The 22,635-nt window shown below is 30.4% G+C and overlaps 1 protein-coding gene across 1 annotated transcript in view; it reads right to left on the bottom strand.

Annotated features, from left to right (window-relative positions):
* Positions 1-4,125: 4,125 nt before the first annotated feature.
* Positions 4,126-22,635, bottom strand: part of LOC145296266 (phosphorylase b kinase regulatory subunit beta-like) — an 83,576-nt gene continuing 65,066 nt past the window's right edge. Inside the window, exons 18-24 of the mRNA XM_080142473.1 lie at positions 21,777-22,052; positions 18,164-18,366; positions 17,692-17,829; positions 13,688-13,817; positions 9,562-9,669; positions 5,888-5,962; positions 4,126-4,470 (exon numbers count right to left, since the gene is read on the bottom strand). Coding sequence (XP_079998599.1) covers positions 4,264-4,470; positions 5,888-5,962; positions 9,562-9,669; positions 13,688-13,817; positions 17,692-17,829; positions 18,164-18,366; positions 21,777-22,052 — 1,137 coding nt within the window. The 3' untranslated portion in view covers positions 4,126-4,263. The remainder of the gene's footprint in view (positions 4,471-5,887; positions 5,963-9,561; positions 9,670-13,687; positions 13,818-17,691; positions 17,830-18,163; positions 18,367-21,776; positions 22,053-22,635) is intronic.

Here is a 22,635-nt window from a genome sequence, read left to right as displayed (position 1 = left end):
GTACATTATATAGATTTTTCTTTACTTTTGTTTTTTCATAAGGAAGGAATTCTGAACATGTGCCAATTGTTTTGATAAAGAAAAGAAAAATATATAAATAAGCAAATTGAATAAATTTGATAAAATAGTTTCATTTCTATGAAATGAAAGAAAAAAAAAATCAATTAACAATCTCAAGGCAGACGTGAACCAAATCAAAAACTGTTGTATAGGTGATGAGCAATGGCAAAATATATTGAATATAGGTGCACACATACAATGTCAGAGGATCGCTGATTGCTGAGCGATGGAATCAACCTATATTCCGATCAAAGAGTTGGGGGTCATGGAAAATGACCTAAAAATGGAAATAATCGGACGTCCAACATTTTAACCTGAATTGGAACTGCTAAAAGCAGAAAACAATAAAACAACAGACATTCCAATTTGAGAATGTCAATACAAGAACAATACAAAAATCAAAAGATCAAAAGAGAGAACCAAGCAGTGAAGACATTTCTGCACCACCCAGGCTCCGCACTGTACCAACACCTCCATACCGACCATTTTGTCACTTTATCGCTGTCTGTCAATTTTGTAAATAAAGGTAAGTTGTTTATGTCATTGTTTGTCTGCTGTCATTTGAACAAACAGCGTGTATATAATTTCGCGCGCGTTTAACAAAAAGCGACCAGAAATTATATAGACGTTACAAAAATATTAGACAATTGTTATCTGACAATATAACAAAATTATTTAAAAAGAAAATGATACACAAAACAGAGTGAAAAAAGAGGTACAATGAGAGAAATATCAGACATGTCTATGGTGGAGAACATATTTTTGAATAAACCCAGTTTATCGAAAAGGAAAGACCTCTTAGGTTTACTTGTTTCAAAATTAGATTGATACATTTTAAAAAAAGAACAAGAACAAAAAAAAAAATAAATAAATAAAGTAGCCACATTTTTGGTAAAGAAAAGGAAACATTCATCTCTGTATTAATCTCTTATATAATAATTTGAATGCATAAATTCCCCTCTGTACCAAAGTATTGTACGTTTGCAACACCAGATGCCGCATACAAATTTAATACATCTAGCCTATTAGCTATTATTATATATAACTTCTGACCACTATTACAGCCACATTCAGGCATTAAAATGCTATGTTCCATCTGTGGAGAATTACAACATTACAAGAGGAAAGAGTCCCTACTTTTCTTTCTATATATTTAGTCCTAACACTGCTACCAATATTCACTGGGTCCGATTATGCATTTTCTACTACAATGAGATTAGACCATCCTTAACTGGATAATTACATACAAGACTTACCTTATTCTTTCCAATTTCCTCATCAAAACTAATAACTTCTCCCTAATAATGATCCCTCATTTACAATTGGCTGAAACTGGGCATTCTTATATTCCAGAATGAAACAAATTCCTTCATAAACAAACACTTCTAAAACAATACAGACATGGCTTCACCCTCCACATGAGACACTAACGCTAAAAATAACAACATTATTATTATTAATCACTAAGAAACATACTGCTAACCTTAACTAATGCAACAAACATTTATAGGTAAAAACTTTACAAGATGGTCGGATTTTTTTACATCCATTAACTACGATTCCGTTGCCATCAACAGGAGACACTAGCAAGTGCTAATAAGAAAATATAAACTATTAACCGCTCATAAACATACAGTTACCTACTGATAGCCTTATTACATGGAACTAACATGCACACAAAAAATAATTTATACATAGACTATTCTCCATCTATGCTTGCACGGCAAGAACTCTCAAAAGTATGTAAACACAGCAATGGTTGACAATTGTAAACATATTCAAAATACCGACATAGCAGTATTGCCTACACCCCCTCAAATAAAATCATTCCATGAAAAAAATTAAACATGGGTACTTGTGCACTTTTGCCACCGTGCTGAAATAATATTGTTATTATTTTGAAAGCCATATTAAACACGGGGAGGGAAGGGTGTTAGATTACTATTCTGTGCTTCCACCTAACAATTTAATAATAAAAAAAAGATATTGTGAAGCTTAAATTTAACCTGATTTAAAGTATGGAGGCAAAAGAGCACAAGCAGCAAAACATGTTCACCTTTGCTCATTTCTGTCTTTGACTTATTAGTACGGTTTACATTTACATTCCTCTTACATGCACAAAACGTTAAAATTTTATTTTTTTTATAGGGTGAGGAGTAAATGCTTACATTACATACACCTCCACATTTTTCATTACAATGACGATTTTTAAAAGGTTTTCGTCTATCCTGACTACAAAAATCTCATTCAAATTTTGTGCAGACACATGCTTCTAGAGATATTAAGATATGTATGGGGATGTTGGGGGGGGGGGGTCTATTCCAAGGGTAGGTTTGTGGTGTCTATTCTAACAGTCATTAAAATTGGATATTTCTATACAGTGACAATCCCTGACTTCTTAAAATTCTGTTTATACTTTCTCGTATTATTCTAACGGACCAATTTTCCTAATTTTATTATTGCATATGGATTTACGCATTCCTTATTTGCTTCAAACAGTACTTGCAGTTTATTGACAACCGTAGTTTATTTTTTTGTGCAGGGGTGGAGTGGGGTGGGGTTGGGTTGTGTGTAGGGCGGGGGCTTCCACCGGGCAATGCTGGTTAGTGGGTCTGCTAGTAAAATTATAAGACAAATTTGTGTGTGTGTGTGTGTGTGTTTCTTATTTCAGCTTTGATAATTGCTCATTAAATCTTTATTTCTTATTTATTTATTATCAATCAAAAACAATAGTGTACAATAAAATAAAATTTTAAAGTCCTATTTGAAAAAATAATTTAAAAAATTAAATGCATCAGAATGCACTTTGGTTTCTTCGTAAACAAACCTGCCATTTTAATCTTTTGGTAATAGTTGAAAAAAAAAAAAAAAAAAAAAAAAATGAGTTACTCGGTGACCTTCCAAAATTTGAAAGGAATTTGGATGCATTTAAGCTGTCGAATACAACAGAAGCTATTTACATTCAATAATTTTATAAATGGAGATTAAAATGTTACCTTCAGAGAATTAGTTATAGTTTTCTAACAATTTGGTTCAATTAATACTTTAATGACTAAACGATATGATAATAATTAAATTTAATTTGGAAAATCCTATTTTCTTTTTAATTCAAATAAATGATTTGATAAAAGACAAAAAAATGGTTAAAAGGGAAAAAGTAAAATAGGCTCCAATTTTTAAAAAAATTTATAAGCGATAACTATTATTTTTTAATTAGTAATCTTATCTACCGCACATAAAAAACACAGTGCTTGTTTAGAATTTCCCCTAAATGGAAAAAAAAAAAATTAAATTTTTAAAGTTTGATGTATATACCCATAACAGAAAAAAATACTGTATTCCAAAAATTACATAAATTTATCAAGTAATTTTATTTTTAAATAAGAAAATCAAATTTTATGACTGTTGAAAGACGGTCGCTCCGAAAGTCTTTCGACAACATTTTGAAAACTGGTTCAAGGAACAAGAGTTAGTCCCAGATAATTCAAACTTGTAAAATTTTAGAAAGCCATTCTTAACATGAGCAGGGAGTACGTTGAAAAATCAAATTTGCTTTAAAATAAATTTTTTTTTGTACAAAAATAAAACTTGAATTTTCGTGATTTTTGGTGTACGATATTTTCTTTCCATCATTGGTACATACATCATGCACATTGTTCTTTATTTTTGTTTTTTAATATAGGAGGAATTTTGGACAAGCACCAAAAAATTTGTGACTCTAATATAATCATTATATAAATAGAAATTAAAACATTACTTCAACAAAATTAATTACAATTTTCTAATAATTTGGTTCAATTCATAACTTAATGATTAAAGTATACCATAATAATTAAATTCAATTTTCAAGATCCTATTAAAAAAAAAAAAAATTGGCCAAAAAAATAAATGGCAAAGTTAGCAACAAAAAAAAAAAGAAGAAAAAAATGAAAAGACTTCTGAGCAATGCAAGGTATATACAGTTAGTAAATTTTGAACTTCAGGAATAACAAAAAAAAAAACAAAAACAAAAAAAAAAACAAACAAAAAAAAAAAAACACCAAAAATAAAAAATAGGCACTTGTCTAGCACAGGGTCCCAATGTTCACTTTATTTTTTTTACAAGAAATACTGTTACTTTTAAAGTATAGTTATCTCCCTTTACATTAAAAAATTGGGACTCTATTCTGGACAATTACCACCAAAATGATATGATTTGTTTCTTTATGCAATGCAGCACAAATCATCCATCGATGTTTTCAGATCTCCTTCCAGAACTTGCTTGAGGACCGACTTAGCAATGTAACTCGTCGTGCCTTGTCTCACACTTGCTTGTGTACTGATAAACATGTGCATTGTCACTTTGTCCTTCTCCACGTTGCCCTCCCTCAATACATCTTCTTTGAACTGCGAGTAAGCTTCATCCAAAATCTGGAGAAAAAAAAATATTAATTAAAAAATTTTTTTTTTCTTTTAAAAACTAAGTTTGTAGCAATATTTGGATGCGGGTATGTAAAAATAAGGTAGATGCTGACTAGCAGCAACCCCCCCCCTCCTTCATTGTAGAGTTCCCGAGATGTTGGACTGCTTGCCTTTGAAAATATTTTCCTGTTCATTGCTTCCCCTGACCATATCATTATGCAAAAATTTAAATGCAATGTAAACAGATATGTTGCTGCACAACTCCCCACCAAGGTTACTCTTATCTGGCCCCTATCACAGTTGTCTCTTTACTGATAATATGCCTTCTTTGGTATGAATAAAAGTTAAAAGAAAAAAAGATTGAATTGACAAGATCGTTTAAAAAAATGTAATAGATTGCGATGGGTAAATCAGATAGTTTTGATTAACAAGTAATTTTGAGACGAGTAATTGGAAAAATCGGAACTTTTTGGAGTATCAGAATCAGAAAAAATGGTGTCTATTTTCTGATGCTAAAAACGATTCTTTTAATTATACTTGATTTTGTTTAAAATAAAATTTTTCATTGCTAACTAACAGTAATAATAAATTATGAATATTTATTGATTTTGCATTACCAGTAAAACTAAAATTGGTAAATCACCCTCCTCACAATTGTGTTTCTACATTTGAGAAAATATATGCACATCTAGCATTAGTTCTTATGATGATTAGGAAAAAATAACAACTTTGTAGTTAAATATTTCGAGATTTAGAATCAGAATCAGAATCAGGAATTTAATATGGAATCAGTAATTGTATCGGAATCAAGAAAAATATTAGAATCGTCTCATTATTAGTAGGTAATTTTGAGTTCAGATATACTGAGATTTAAGAATAGAAGCTGTCTAGAGGGGTTAAGAGGTTAAAATGCTAGATGACTTAGAAACGTGGGGAGAGGTGTTAGGGAATATAAGCAGATAGAAAATATCATCAAGAGAAAAAATGCAGGGAAAAATAATTGACACAAAGCAGTATGAGAGGAATAACAAACACATAAATCTAATATATAAAGTTATCTTGCCATTTTTCATTTGTTATTGTTGTACCATGTTATTAGAAATAAAATAATATACTTTACTATGGTTCCCACCAAAGAACTGGTAATAGGAAAAAAACTTTTCAGTTATGACCAAAATAAAAAAAATAAAAATACATTTTTAAAGGAAACAACTCATATTTTAAATTAAAGAATATAAATAGAAAATCCCTTACAACTAAAATTTTATTTATTTTTCTGTACAAGTTTTAAAAATGTGCAAACAAATACGAATTAACTAAAATAACTTCACTGCATCTCAGGCAATGTCGGTTTGTTACAATTAGCAATAAATCTGTTTTATATCATGAATAAAATATACTTTAAAGAAAAAAGAATTTTACTTACTTTGTCCATATTTACTGCCTGTGGGAAACGTAATTCTGGATTTCGCTGAAGAATCGTAGCAACTACCATAAATGACTAAAGAAAGAAGAAAAGGTTGAATATAAACGTGAATACTTTAAAGCTTCATACAATTTGCACACCTGTTGATTTTCAGGATAAAATTTGGATTGCAAAAATTTCAGAATTGCTGTATGTTAATGGGAAAGAAGTTTTCAATTTAGTCGTTTGTAATTATTTTTTTATTTGCTATTAATTTGTAATTGTTTTTATTTGCTATTAATTTGTAATTGTTTTTTATTTGCTATTAATTTGTAATTGTTTTTTATTTGCTATTAATTTGTAATTGTTTTTTATTTGCTATTAATTTGTAATTGTTTTTATTTGCTATTAATTTGTAATTGTTTTTTATTTTCTATTAATTTGTAATTGTTTTTTATTTGCTATTAATTTGTAATTGTTTTTATTTGCTATTAATTTGTAATTGTTTTTTATTTGCTATTAATTTGAACTTGTTTTTATTTGCTATTAATTTGTAATTGTTTTTTATTTGCTATTAATTTGTAATTGTTTTTTATTTGCTATTAATTTGTAATTGTTTTTTATTTGCTATTAATTTGTAATTGTTTTTTATTTGCTATTAATTTGAAATTGTTTTTTATTTACTATTAATTTGTAATTGTTTTTTATTTGCTATTAATTTGTAATTGTTTTTATTTGCTATTAATTTGTAATTGTTTTTATTTGCTATTAATTTGTAATTGTTTTTTATTTACTATTAATTTGTAATTGTTTTTTATTTGCTATTAATTTGTAATTGTTTTTTATTTGCTATTAATTTGTAATTGTTTTTATTTGCTATTAATTTGTAATTGTTTTTTATTTGCTATTAATTTGAAATTGTTTTTTATTTACTATTAATTTGTAATTGCTTTTATTTGCTATTAATTTGTAATTGTTTTTTATTTGCTATTAATTTGTAATTGTTTTTATTTGCAATTAATTTGAAATTGTTTTTATTTGCTATTAATTTGTAATTGTTTTTTATTTGCTATTAATTTGTAATTGTTTTTTATTTACTATTAATTTGTAATTGTTTTTATTTGCTATTAATTTGTAATTGTTTTTTATTTGCTATTAATTTGTAATTGTTTTTTATTTGCTATTAATTTGTAATTGTTTTTATTTGCTATTAATTTGTAATTGTTTTTATTTGCTATTATTTTGTAATTGTTTTTTATTTTCTATTAATTTGTAATTGTTTTTATTTGCTATTATTTTGTAATTGTTTTTATTTGCTATTTGTAATTGTTTTTATTTGCTATTATTTTGTAATTGCTTTTTATTTACTATTAATTTGTAATTGTTTTTTATTTGCTATTATTTTGTAATTGTTTTTATTTGCTATTTGTAATTGTTTTTATTTGCTATTATTTTGTAATTGCTTTTTATTTACTATTAATTTGTAATTGTTTTTATTTGCTATTTGTAATTGTTTTTATTTGCTATTAATTTGTAATTGTTTTTTATTTGCTATTAATTTGTAATTGTTTTTTATTTACTATTAATTTGTAATTGCTTTTTATTTACTATTAATTTGTAATTGTTTTTATTTGCTATTATTTTGTAATTGTTTTTATTTGCTATTTGTAATTGTTTTTATTTGCTATTATTTTGTAATTGCTTTTTATTTACTATTAATTTGTAATTGTTTTTATTTGCTATTAATTTGTAATTGTTTTTTATTTGCTATTAATTTGTAATTGTTTTTTATTTACTATTAATTTGTAATTGTTTTTTATTTGCTATTAATTTGTAATTGTTTTTTATTTGCTATTAATTTGTAATTGTTTTTATTTGCTATTATTTTGTAATTGTTTTTATTTGCTATTAATTTGTAATTGTTTTTATTTGCTATTATTTTGTAATTGTTTTTTATTTGCTATTAATTTGTAATTGTTTTTTATTTGCTATTAATTTGTAATTGCTTTTATTTGCTATTAATTTGTAATTGTTTTTTATTTACTATTAATTTGTAATTGTTTTTTATTTACTATTAATTTGTAATTGTTTTTTATTTGCTATTATTTATTGGAAGTAATATCATGCCAGTGCTGTAGTTTTTGTCAATTTGTACACGAGGAATTTTAAATCATTGTACTTTATTTTATTTATTATACACGAAATGTTTGTATTATTGTTATTAATCAGACAATTATTCTCATCTTGGGTGTTATTAGCACAATGTTTCGGATGCTGTACCCTAAGAACACCGAAAAGCTATCACACGCGAAGAAATAAAAAAATCAGCCCTAACTGAACATGTGTGGAGCAAGGGGAGTAACCATTTCCCAATGTAGCATGATATCAAAATTCTTGATACAGAAGAAAGATAGCGGATCAGAAAACTTAAAGAGGCAACATATATGGTAAAGAATAACAATATCATTAGCTGTCTCAGAATAGAATTTAATCACATTTGGATTCCCCTAATTACAAATTCACAGGAGAAAAAGAAGAAATAACAATATATGCAAGGGAGGTAACTTCACGAAAAAAACACTCCTCACATTTGAGTTGTCCCCTTTGCATTGTGTTTTTTTTCCTAAATAAAAATACACGTAGGTATCGATCCTCTGTTTCGTAAAAACACTTTTTTTTTCACTAACATTAACAATTTGCGTAGATATCTTGAAAAATTGAGTAATAGGAAAACTCTAAAAATATATTTTAGTGGCCCCTGAAGATTGAACTTTCTTTATGATCTATGGACTCACCCTCAAACCCACGGTTCGAATTCTTGTAATGCAGAGCTAACCCCTCTTTTCCTTAGTAGAGAAAAGGAAACATGTATTCAACACCTGAAAAAGATCGCAAGGTACAGCGACCGAAAAGGGAGTTACTTTCCATCAAGATAATGCGTGATCTGACACAGCACTACTGACCAAAGATCTCCAAGGAGAATTTGGTTGGGAAATCTTGCCCCATCCTGCATATTCTCTTGACCTAGCTCGCTTGGATTATCAGTTATTTTGAGGATTACAAAACCATGATAACTTAAACAACAATAAATTAATATTTTAAATTTTTTAAAACAGCAAATTTTAATTTAATCTCATGATATCAGTCACACTGAGGACAGAAAAGATCAGCATTCTAAATTCTCAGGTCAGTTTTTTAATCTAAGGAAACTCCTGTTCCCGCCTACCCCCCCAAAAAAGTTTTGCATGCCACATTAAAAAATAAATATTTATTCCTCCCTCCTATCTTCTTAAAACAAAACTTTCTCTATATAAACAATTGATTTTATTTAAAAATCAAAATACTTATATTGGCTTTCTGGCCTAAAATGCACCAAACATTAATGTTATAGTTTCTTCCCTTTCCCTTTGCAAAACTCAATCATATCATAATCAAAATCAAAAACAAAAATGGCAATTTTCCTCTACAAACCAAACCAAATTAAACACCATGAATAAATATCTTACAATATAAAAATTTGTTTTTTCCTGATTAAAAAAAAAAACAAAATTTATTTAAAAACCAAACAATTCACATCTATGATGAGAAACAACAAAATAGAATTTTGCTATCATTATTGATGGCACGATCACACTAGCAATCATATGAAATGAAACAAAATAGAAATTAAATAAAATTTTCCACATAACACAAACCTCCACCATTATTTGCCGATAAGCAGGATCCACAATTCGACTGAGCATTTTTTCAACCAAAAGAGAGAAATTCATCTCATACATTGTCATATCGGAGAGAGTTGGTTGCTGAAAAAGAAAAGAAATAAAAAATCTCAAATAAAATTCTAAATTAAAAAAAACAAAAAAACAGCACCATTTTACAGCTTCAGCAGCTGCTGATTAGAACCATATTTTACGTTATCCAATCAAAACACTTGTTTCCATGGTGATTGATCAGATGAACAACTGCCTATGAATTTCTTCTGTGAGAAAGGAGCTGCAGGAAAGAGAAGAAATGATCCACCACTAGTCAAATTGCTCACTGACATGTCGTAAGAGATATTCAATGTTGTATTTACCTATAGGCTTTGCAGATCAAAAACTCTCGTGCAGATGAGGGAATTTATCATTACAAAATATAGAAGAAATAAACTAGTGAGGGTACCGGATGTGGAGAGGTGGTGTAATAAGGAGGTTGAGCAAGGGCTAGGCGTAAAAAAAAGAGCATGGCTACCCAATGGAAAAATAAAAGAAGAGGTAAAACGAACGGAAAACAATCAAATAAATAATTCTGTTTAAATGTTAACTAAAAAAAAATCAGAAAAAAAACTAAAAAAAAAACAGTCCGTTATTTGGATGCGAACGTGATAGAAAAATAAAGAAAAAGGGAACAAAAAAAAAAAATGGCATAAATAACCCTGTTTAAATGTTACAACTTTAAAACAAATCCCAAAAACAAACAAAAACAAAACAAAAAAAAAACAATCTGTTACATGGGAGCGAACGTGAAACCTCAAGCTTATGATGCAGTCTCGATATCCATTGCGCCACCATGCCATCAGCGAACTAACATCGTTGTTTTTTTTCTATTTAAAGCAATTCAAGAGAGAACGCTATATGTGTATACGTGGTTGTCTAAATAGTTATAAAGGAATTATTTTTTGCTACCCTCTCTTGTTGCAAACGTCTATTTCTATAGGAAATAACTGACCATTTTTCCTAATTCTCACATATTACTCGACTGTGACATCGCTCTTTCAGATGGTACCAGGTCTGACCTTGTTCAGTGCCGTCAAGAAAAGTTTTTGGGAGACATACAAATACACACACACACACACACACATTTTTCCTTTTATATATTAGACTAGCGGGGGTACCTGGCATTGTCCGGGTGTTTGAAGGTGTGTGTATGTTGGGGGGGGGGTAGATCAAAAAAGAAAAAAAAAGTTTTGATAGGAAGGTAGACTCGAAACCAAATATTAAAAAAACAGACAAAAACAAACAAAAAAAAAAAACAGCGGAACAAAAGTTTTTTGTAGGTGTGTGTGTTGGGGGTGGGTAGATCCAAACTCTTTGTTAAACTTTGTTTAAAAAATCGGAAAAACAAAAAAAAAAATAACAGTGAACATGATGTAAAAAGAAGAAAAAGTAAAATAAAATAAAATAAAAAAAAGTTTTTGTAGGTAGGTAGGATTGAACACGGAATGTTGACGCAAAAAACTTGATAAGTTACCGCTTGCCCACAAAAGGAAGGTAACTGAAACCAATTTCAATTTAATGTTCATAAATGGCAGGTGTGCGACGAATTTAATTAGGTCAAAGGAAATTAAATTCCGCACTTAATTTTAACTGCGGGGTAGTTCTTTTGGGTTTGTTTTTATCCAACTTCGTCTAGTTTTGTTTCCTCAACGTGTTGGGGCAAACCAGCTCCCCTGTATTAGGGGAGAGGGGAGTGTCCAAATGAAAGGAATTGTCTGATATGATGGTTTTCACCGACCTTGACCAAATGTCCATTGCTTTCTGGATGCTGCTGGCCCGTAGGCCGAGAACCGTGCCTTAGTTTCACATCAGTTTCGCTTTTATACGAAAAAGCCAAATCAACACAAGAGGGGCCAAAATAGCAAAAATTGTGTAAAAGTTGATGTAAATAAATCTAGATGTGATGCGCATTCGCAAATCCTAAATATTATTATCTAGAGGATATATAAACAGTTCTAAGACATAGTAACCTCCCTAAGAACCCTGGCGAAAAAAAGCCTTTGTTGGACATACACAAACTCGCGCACCTGTTTTGCCTTTTATATATATACTAGCGGGAGAGTACCCGGCGTTGCCCGGGTGTTTGGAAGTGTGTGTGTGTGTGTGTGTGTGTTAAAAAAAAAGTTTTAGTAGGAAGGTACGATTGAACCCCGAAGCCTTGACGCGGAGGTGGAAACAAAAGCCAACCAGTTAAACATCTAGGCCACGAGTGAGAGAAATTGATAAGCGTGTTAAGTTAAGGGTTATAAAGTGAGTCGAAGAGGTTTGATTGACAGGTGGCCGCTTAATGAGGTCATCGCAGGAGCGTTACGATGATGTGGCAGTATTTTATTTACTGCGGGCCAGCTTTTTGGGATTTGTTTACTTTGTTTCAATGCGGGGCAGTTTTCACTTCCCCAAGATGATGGTGGAGGGGAAACCAGCTCCCCTTTTAAAGGGGATTGTTGAAATTGAATAGTAATTGTGTGATATAAGGAGAAACTCCACATTGATCAAAAGCTGATTGCTTTCTGGGCGTTCCGACGCGAAAGCCGAGAACACAACGTTTCAATTTAGTTTCATTTTATTCATACTTAAAAGTCGAACAAACAGGCGACACGGTGAAATAGCGTGATTTTAATATAAGCCGATGTAAATAAATCTAGACGCGACGTGCGTTCGCAAATCATAGATATTATGATTTAGACGGTATATAAAAAGTTTTAAGACATAGTAACCCCCTCGAGAATTGTGGCGAAAAAAGCCTTTGCGAGACATACATAAAATGTGCACACACATTTTGCCTTTTATATATATAGACTAGCGGGGATGGGGGGGGGGGGGTACCCGGCGTTGCCCGAGTGTTTGGAGGTGTGTGTGTTGGGGGGGGGGGGGTTAGATCATAACAACCCTGTTTAAAAAAAAACGTTGACCGGATGTTTGGAAATGTAAAAGAAAAAAAGTTTTAGTTGGAAGGTAGGCTTGAACCCCGAAGCCGTGACGCGAAGGTTGAAACGAAATGAAAAAAACCCTGAGACCTAACCATCTCGGCCATGAGGAGAGAGGAAGTGATAAGCGTCTTAAGTTAACGTTTATAAAGTGAAATTGACAGGTACGAGAAAGTTAAGTTGCATGATGTTTGACCTAGTTTTGCGCTGCAAGCCAGTTTCTGTTTCCCCCCGCCCCATCATTTGCTTTTTTTATACTGAAAAGCGTAACTAAAAATATCTCGAAAAGAGCGTGTAAAAGTCGGGCAAATTAAAGATAGCTGCGACCCCGTTCTTAAGTCGTAGATATCATGATTTAGACAGCATATAAAAAGTTTTTAAAAGCAGTGAGCTGACCGAGAAGCCCGGCGAAAAAAGCCTTTGGCGGACACACATACATACTAACACACATTTTCGCTTTTATATATATAGATATTTGTTAGGTTTATGCAATTTTTTTTTTTATTAAAGTCTCTACAAAATTAACAATAGCATTTCATGACCTTATAGAGAAATATGATGAGGAGGTATGCAAATGTGGGGTTTTGAGCCTTGTATATCTTTTTTTAAATCAGTATTCACCATAGGAGGAAGTTTTATGGGAATATCAAATTCACAAGTGCTTCCCAGTCGTATCTCATGGGAGATGATGACATTAGTTTTTTTCAATTCTTGTATGAAGATCTCAAGGTTCCCCTACATACAGCACCTGGTATTTTCAAATGGTCACCCATCTAGTAATAACCAAGGTAAGCATTGCTTAATTTCAGTGATCTACCAAAAACCGGTGTGTCAATGTGATCATGTCATATATCTTGCAGATATAACTTACTCATAACAATATTTATGCAAACCTTGTTAACTCTCAATAAAAATAGACTTGGGATCAGTTCAGTTTGACATCACTTTAAAAAAAATGCAATAAGTATTCATTACTATATTAGAATCCTCCTTTTCTAGAGAATGGCGCACCAGGTTTAATAGCCGCAAATTTTATATAGCTGAGACCTTTATCAAGTGAAATTTGAGCCCTATTAAACTTAATAGATTAAAGACCTATTCAATGAGAGAAAACAATTAGAAGGAAATAAATTAGTTACTTGTGGAAGAAGATATCCAACCACTTTAACTCCACCGGGTGTCTTCTCCAGAATGTTCCATACTTGATCGTAGAAATTCTTTGGAACTCGATTCAAGGCACCATCAATCTGTCTTCTCATTAATGGATTACTGAGGAGAAAGAACAAAGAACAAATCGATCATTAACATGTGGCCATTCAATATGCATATTTAGTGATCAAAATTTTATTTCAAACTTAATCATGACAGACAGAGTGAATAAAACAATTTTAAATCACAATATAAAAATATTAAAATTAAAAACATTATAAAAAAGTTTAAAACGCATCAAAAAGAGTAACCAAAAAATCAGTCACAAAAAAATTTCACTCACAAAACAATAAAAAATATATCAAAAATAAGAATATTAATAAAAAAATGTCCAAGTCAAAAAGAAAGCAGCCCCCCCCCCCCCCAAAAAAAAAAAAGAATCAAAGAACCAAGCAATAAATCAAAACACTGCTAAATATCAGAAAGTTACTAAAAAAATCAGGGACTAGAAAAAAACAATTTTTTAAAAAACAAAAATGTATCAAACCTGAAGAAATGAAATGAATTATGATTTCTTTCCTTTTTTATGTTTTTTTCTATCTTCACCTTCATGTCCCTTGCTAATAGCAATGCTCAAAAGATGTGGAAATAGGAGAAACAAATCACATTACAATAAAATAAGAATCAAATGTTGAATAACCAATTGAAAAGATTCCTCCACAAGAGATGGAAACTGACAGTTTTTTGGAGCTGATATCAAAGCATCAACACACACAACCATCTATCTTTCAAATGATATACCAATGTAACTATTTCAGAATGCTGGAAACAAAATAACTGAGAACACGAGAACACAAACGAACACACACACACACACATGAATATTGAAAGAAAATAAAACTTTGAATAAAGAGGAAACTATATAAATTAAATTCATGTCATTTCATTCTTCCTGCACAAAACTTCCTTTAACATCACTAAAATATCAAAAAACAAAACCACATAGACCATAAAAAATCTTGAATGCTGCTTTTTTTAAAAATAAAATCTTTGGTTGTTCTTTAGTATTAGTCACAATTGAAATTTGCATATCAAAAAGTACACTTTGATATACTTATCATATCATGCTGTAATAAGCATCCTCATCAAAAAATAGGAAAAATGATCAACTAGAAGATGAATGTCAAAAAACGATTTGATTGTAAATTGCAATTTTATTACATTGTTTAATTTGACTTTAATGAAAGAATGACTTATCTTTCGATACTTACACTGTTATCAAAAGTGGATTGAGAAAATATAATGAAGATGATGATGATGTTTATTTTTAATAAAAAGTTCTACACAATCTTCTAATCGATCGTTATTTTTAAACTATTTTGGTGAGGATATTTATTTCAGCATGACAAGTACATCAAAAATGTTTTTACTTGAAAAGAGAATTTCAAATGTGACGAATACTAGAGAAACACGGAAACATCATTTATGCAAATTTAATGTGAAAATGAATGTTAAAAAAACAAAATGATCTCATTTGAAAAACTTGAAATCTGCATTCATAAACCTTTCATTTTTTTTGTTGCCCTCAATTCACATTTACTTTGTTCTCTATATTATACTAGCCTGGGTGCCCGGCATTGCCCGGATATTTGGAGGTGTGTGTTGAGCAAAAGAAAAAAGTTGTAGTAGGCAGGCAGGCTCGAACCCGTGATGCGAAGGTAGAAAAGAAAGTGGAGATGTGTGTAAGGGTGCTGGTTGAGCAAAAAAAGGAGTAGTAAGCAGGCTCGAACCTGTAATGTGCCAGAGGAAAAAGAGGTGAAAAAAAAAAATCAAACTGTCTTACTGATGTGCCTATTGTGGTTGTGACATCGAAATAACACCTTTTAAACGACATCGTAGACACGAAGGTTGAATGACTTGCACAAAATGTCAGCGAAAAAAATCGACCCTCCCTATACAAAAGTGCCCAGTTGAGGGTGAAGGAATTAATGTTTTTGGTCAAATTTTCGATATTTGTCGTCCAGAGGGTCAATCTTCAAAATGATACCAATATCATGAAAATCGGTTGCCTCTGTCGAAAGTTTTAGGCAGACATACAAACATACATATATACATTTAAACAGACAGGTGAGATTTATATTACAGATTTCTATTTATCTGTCTGTTCCACTTTTCCTAAAAACTACTGCCAATCTGGCTGAAATTTTGTATGGATCTTTATGGTGATAAATTGCAGATATGATATATGTTTGATGCACAATATGGATATAAAAATGAGCATAAATTTAACCATATTCAAGCATCAATTTGGTATTTAAAGCACTCATTCAATAAGCTATAATTTTTTCACATTTTTAACGGGTTAAAAAGTCCAGTATATTTATATTTTCTCACAAATAAATTGAATAAGAATTTTTGGTAATTGTGCATAAAACTAGACCCTAACTTTCAAACATGCTGGCAGGTGGCGCCCACGTTTGTCAATTGAGGTATGGAAGCAAAAAATGGATACAATTTCAAATATATTTTATGTTTTTTTCACCCCCCCCTTATACTAAAAATATGTAAACTTTTTTATCAATTAATTTTTTAATCACATATCTTTTCAAATAACTGTTTATTTAAGTTAATGTTATATTTTGTCAAACTATTTAGATATTTTAAAAATATATTTACAGAAACATGAAAAAAAATGTGTCACATTTATTTTACAGTTTTAGCAGTTTTAAAAAAGGGCAATGTGCAACAGAAAATAGTTTAACAGTTTAAAAATGTGAATATTTCACATATGTAAAAAAAAACATTAAATTCAAGCAGCATAAGTATGAATCCAGTAGATGATATTGCCGAAACATTTATTTTTAAATCAGCGATGATCATAATAGCGTAAATATGTTTGAAAAATATATTAACAAAAAATATTTTGCTCAAATATATAAGTAAGCAGTTTTGAAGAATAGCAGAAGTATTGTATCCATTTTGTGCTTCCATAACTCAATTGACTAACGCGAGCGCTACCTGTCGGCGTTATTGAAAGTTAGAGTCTGGTTTTATGCGCAATTATCAAATTTTTTATTTGTTAGAATTTAAATTCTTGTTTTTCTACATGTTCAAACACTTTGTATTACATCTCATAAACAAGGCCTATTTCATCTGAAAATTTTAGCATAAGTTGGAGGCCTGTTATTCTGGTCAAAGCACTAGCACTGCATAATGTTATTACACAATATCATTACATGTTACGGAATGACAGTCTTTCATTTTATAATCTCAGGGAATACCTTTCCGTCAGAAATACTATTAGGGTAATAACAAATGGATAAAAGCTTTGGAATTTTTGAGATAAGGATTGATAATTTGTATTATTTATATTATTCGAACTACATTTTGGATGTTATTTTCACAATATTTCAGCCGATATAATTTGCAATCTTCTTCAGGTGCCTCTTGTCTACCTTGGGAATCTGTATGGCATTTTAAATTGAACCCTTTATTCAATATACAGGCATAGGTTGTTCTTATTCCGTCAGCCATGACCAGGTAGAAATCTCGAATACTTCTCACTTATATTACTAGTATCATTTGTACCAAGGATTAATCCTTCAACCTCCAGAAGACTGTCACTTAAAACTGGTTTCTACCAGTATTATGTTTAATTTTTAATTTTTGAGCAATTATTGAGACTCTCCAGATGACCATCTAATGTCAGTTACTTTTTTTCTTGTTCTAACTTAGACTCACCACTACTTGGGTTTCAATGTAAATACAGACTTTAAAAAAAGTTAAAATACAAAAAAAAAATCACCCAAGTAAGTAGAAAGTAGTAACTTATCTTTCCTTTGATAATATCTATGCATTATATATTTGTTTTTTTACCATATTTTCGTTTTGTTGGTTATACTGGAAAGGACTATCCCTTGTGCCACAGGCCCATGTGAGGATAACATCCAAGATGAGAACAGTAATCAGAATAATCTAGATAATCCAAACTCACCTTTTATCCAACTCATGCATGTTTCGCTTGAGTAATCTCAACAGTAGAGTTCGGATTTGTTGAGGTGATAGACAAAAGATGTCTGGATGCATGGTTTTGTCGGTGCTTAGTTCCAGCTTCATGGCGTAAATGAACCAGCTGAAAATTAAATCACAAAAAAAAAAAATAAAAACAATCAATCGAATATTTGGAACTTAATAACATTAGCTATTCCATATCAAAATTTTATTTTCATTATATCTGAAAACTTTTAATGTGGCCACAAAAATCTTAAAACAGATTTATTTTAGTAGATCAATGTGCCTTGGTTGGAGTGCATATATGTACAAAAACCAAAACAAACAAGTTATTCTACTCTTTTCCAAATATCCACATTGGTATCTCACCATTGAATATAGTTTAAGTAGTCTTGTCTAGAACATTTACCTAAGGATTCTAACCTTTATCATTTATTTTATAAAGAAAGGATTACCCAATTCGGATCTTAAGGATGCCGGCAAAAAACTGAGGACTGGTAGAAATAAGTTTTCCAATGTTGATAATAATTTCTTGTTGCAGAACCGATTCTGAGATATTATGAGGTCTACAGCATGAATATACGATTTCTTTGATTTCTGTTGGTGGAATCGGTTTGTCAAGGACTCTCTCTTCTTGGGCAAATACTCCAACCGTTAACTGTAGAAAAAAAAAAGAAGAAAATTAGCATTTTTTTTTACTGTAAAATATCAACTGAACTTTGGAATAAATGCTGCATTGTTTTTATGTGGTTAAACATTTTTCTGTTTTTAATGCAAAATATTGTCAATAAATACGTCTTAACATAAAATTATTTTATTTCAGGTACTGCATGGTGAATGTATGTGTGGGGAAGGGTTCACCTCACCGTTATATTTTCATAGTATGTGTGTCCTGTTTGGGAGAGATCAACTCATACCAATAAATTACACCCAATGTTGATCAACATCTGCTGCTTGATCAGTGGTTGCCGTAAGCCGACCAACTTAAACAACCTGTATATTCTCATTTGTATTGACCCTGTAGATATGAGACAGAAAGTTCTCAGCAGGAAATTGCAAAGGCTACTAATGATGAATGCCATCTTATTTATAAATATGAATCAATAGTCAACGAACTGAAGTCAAGGAAATGCTTCTTCAGCCATATCAAGCTTCTAACAAGAGGAAGAGATGAGGGGTTTGTATTACTGTACACATAGATTCGAAAAAGTTGTCAAAAAACAAATATATAACAAATAAATGTTATCAAAGGCAAGATAAGTTACTTTTCTACCTAACTGGATACTTTTTTAGAGTTTTTATTTCATGCAACATGTTTATTCAGCTCGAAAAACATAGTGTTTAGTGATGTATTAGAAAATTCAAAATGGCGCCCAACTCTGTTGAACACGGTAAGTTTGGAAAAAGGAGTTAAAAATAAAAAAACTATACAAAATACAGTTTAAAAAAATTCCAAGGCGTAGTTATTGAGAAAAGTGTGGGAAGATGAACAGACAAGGGTGAATTTACAGGTCCACCCTCCTTTTGTCGTGGGACCAAAAAGTTATAAATTAATCATGGTGGTATGTTTAATAACAATATGCATAAAATACATTACAATGGTTTAAAATGACTGTTCTACAAGCAGGTAAAAGTTGTGCACTGACCTAATACTGTTAAAAATTTTTATCCAGGACTTCAGAAGAGATAAGTATTTCACAACAAAATTGTATTTTCATTATATTTAAACACTTTTAATATGGCCACATAAATCTTTGCAAAATATAAACAATGGTAGAAAATTTGGTTGGGAATTAAAATATTTGTCGCTTTATTTTTCAATTTTCATGGTTTATAGCTAAAAATGCAGACTTCAAACAAGAAAAAATCCTTAGAAATATTCTGTATTGTTGCTGGCAAATGAAAATTAAACATAATAGAAACAACTAGCAGAACCCGTGGAAATTTCACAGTAGTTGAACATTTTAAAAACACACATCAGTAAGAAACTTCTTATCACATAATCAAACAATTACAATGAGGTTGGACCATGTACTATTAAAGACTTAACTAAATCACAAAACTCTAGATGTTCATATCCTGGTATCAATTTGTTGAACTGTTCTGATCTTATCCTGATCTCGCAGCATTATGATTATGTAGCAGTGTGGTAGACCTCTTTTTTGAAATTCAATAACATAAACATTTGCAAATAGAATTCCCAGTATATGTTTGTCTTTAATGTCTTTAAAAAGTTCAGCTAGATGTGCATGCTACACACGTGATATTAAGTTAGGTCGATTTTGTGTAAGTTCTGATAGCCACAAGTTTTTGCTATTTCAGTACATCTTGGATTACACGTGTATGTAAGGAATAGGTTTGGTTTTTTGTATCTACAGAAAATTGCTTTGTAATAATTGCTTTGTAATAATTGCTTTGTAATAATTTCAACATGACATGTAAGTAGATAATATAGTTTTCACCTGAAATGCACAGGTTTAAAAAATCCTAATCAACAAAAACACCCTATGATTTTACTTCTTTCAGCATGACATGTAAGTAGGTAATAATGTTTTCACCTGAAATGTGTAGATTTAAAAGATCCCTAAACAACAAAAGCACATTATGATTGTAAATATTTTGACATGGCACTTAAACAGATAATGTTTTCACATGAAATGCGTAGGTTTAAAAGATCCTTAATCAACAATAGATTGTTTGATTTTACTTATTTCGACATGACATTTAAGTAAGTAATAATGTTTCCGTCTGAAATGTATAGATTTAGAAGATCCATAACAAAAGCACTTTATGATTTTACTTATTTTGACAACGCATTTAAGTAGGCGATAATGTTTTCACCTGGAATGTGTTGGAATTTATATTAATTTCAACGCGTATAAGTAGGTAATAATGTTTTCACATGAAATGCGGAGATTTAAATGATCCCTAAACAAATAAAAGCACTATATGATTTTACTTATTTCGACATGACACTTAAGTAGGTAATAATGTTTTCACCTGAAATGCGTTAGAATTTGTATCAATTTCAACAGGACATATAAGTAGGTAATAATGTTTTCACCTGAAATGCGGTAGAATTTGTATCAATTTCAACAGGACATATAAGTAGGTAATAATGTTTTCACCTGAAATGCGTTAGAATTTGTAGTAATTTCAACAGGACATATAAGTAGTTAATAATGTTTTCACCTGAAATGCGGTAGAATTTGTATCAATTTCAACAGGACGTATAAGTAGGTAATAATAGTAATAAAAATTTTTGGAGAGGGAATGGTTTTAATGATTTGTAACTAATAAAGATTGACTATAAAGGGAGGTATTTCCTTTCTCATTAATTAATGTTTGCGATGATGATATATTTTTTTTGTGACACTTGACGTATATGGACAAGTGTATTAATATATAGATAATTATTAACTCAAACCATCCTAAACATTGGTAAAAATCCAATTGCCCCTTGAAAAAAGTGCAAAAATGACATGGAAGCATTAACCAATCATAATCAGTTTAATTTCAACAGCTAATACATTGAATCTTCTTAATATGATTCATAGTACAGAAGAGATAAAGCTAAATTTTTCTTTCAAAATAGTAACCTGACTCAAAAAAATGTCTAAAAGTTTAGGCATAAGCTTAAGGAATCTTGAAAAACAAAAACTGGAAGCCAAAATTCAAATATCACCAATTTTTGTCAAATTTTAACAATCTGTGTTAGACATAATAGATATTCACTAAATTTCAGTTTCTGTGGTGGATTTGAAAGGGATTTTTTGGACACAACTTCTTATGTGAAAATTTAAATGTATCAGATTTGCATTGAATTTGATCCATAATTATTAGACATCAATTAAGTAAATTTTAGTTTCTTCTTAAGACACCTTAAGCCTTAAATTTTAGACATTTTCTAAAATCAAATTCATGTAACAGATTTTAATCTTTGTAGAGAAACATAAAAGTGATGCAAAGCTGTATTTTGAAGGAAAATTAATTTTACCCATTCTGAAATGGTTATTCTTCTAATATGTATATGTGTGTGTGTGTGTGTGTGTGTGTGTGTGAACTTACCTGTTTACCTCGAACAAGCACTGATGTAATAGATGGAGCTAAACTGTCGACCACTTTGTTTAAAAGCGCAGCACACAACCGAACCTGCGACCATTGTCGTTTTGTGCCAGCCAAATGCATTGCCTTTTCAAGTCTCTCCTTAACTGTGTACTCTTCAACACGAAAGTCAAGTCCTTCTCTCTCAAGTATGATGCTTAGAATCTGGACTTTCTTTGCTATACTCTCACTATATCGAAGCAATTGAATCAGATCGTGTGTAGAACGAGCATTCAGATCCTTAAAAAAACAACAAAAAAAAAACACGCAAATACAGATATTTCATTAAATATGTAATGTTCAAATATGATTCATAATTGTAATATTTTCATATTATCTAAGCAGGGAAACCTGACGTTGCTCAGGAACGAGAATTGCAATTATGTAGTTTTTCACTATACTCATAAACACCCATATTACTCTCTTTGTTTTTATTCGGCCTCCTTCCTTCTTTTTCGTGTCTTAATATAGTCTGTTAATTTTTAAAATCCCATTTAAAAGCAGTATAAAAATGGCATGGATGAATAAATAGAAAAACATGACATGCATTAAATACTGAGCTGAACAATCTCATAAGTTTATAAAAATCTTGAATACAACACATAAATAGAACACATTAAGAAGTTTGTCAAATAAAGAAAGAAAATTATAGCTACATTTAAAAGTACATAACGACTATTTGCTGAGCCCCCATGAAATTTTACTTTTTCAGGTGATTTCAGAATTGTAATCAGTAATTATATTGGAACTGAGAAAAATATTGGAATTGTCCCATCACTAGTATATATACTAGTGTTGGGACAATTAATCGGAATCAGAATCG

This window comes from Euprymna scolopes, chromosome 2 (genome assembly GCF_053919585.1).
Source record: "Euprymna scolopes isolate OS-2025 chromosome 2, ASM5391958v1, whole genome shotgun sequence".
Lineage (NCBI taxonomy): Eukaryota > Metazoa > Mollusca > Cephalopoda > Sepiida > Sepiolidae > Euprymna > Euprymna scolopes.
The sequence above is the reverse complement of the archived record's forward strand: the minus strand, read 5'-3'. Positions and strand labels throughout refer to the sequence as shown.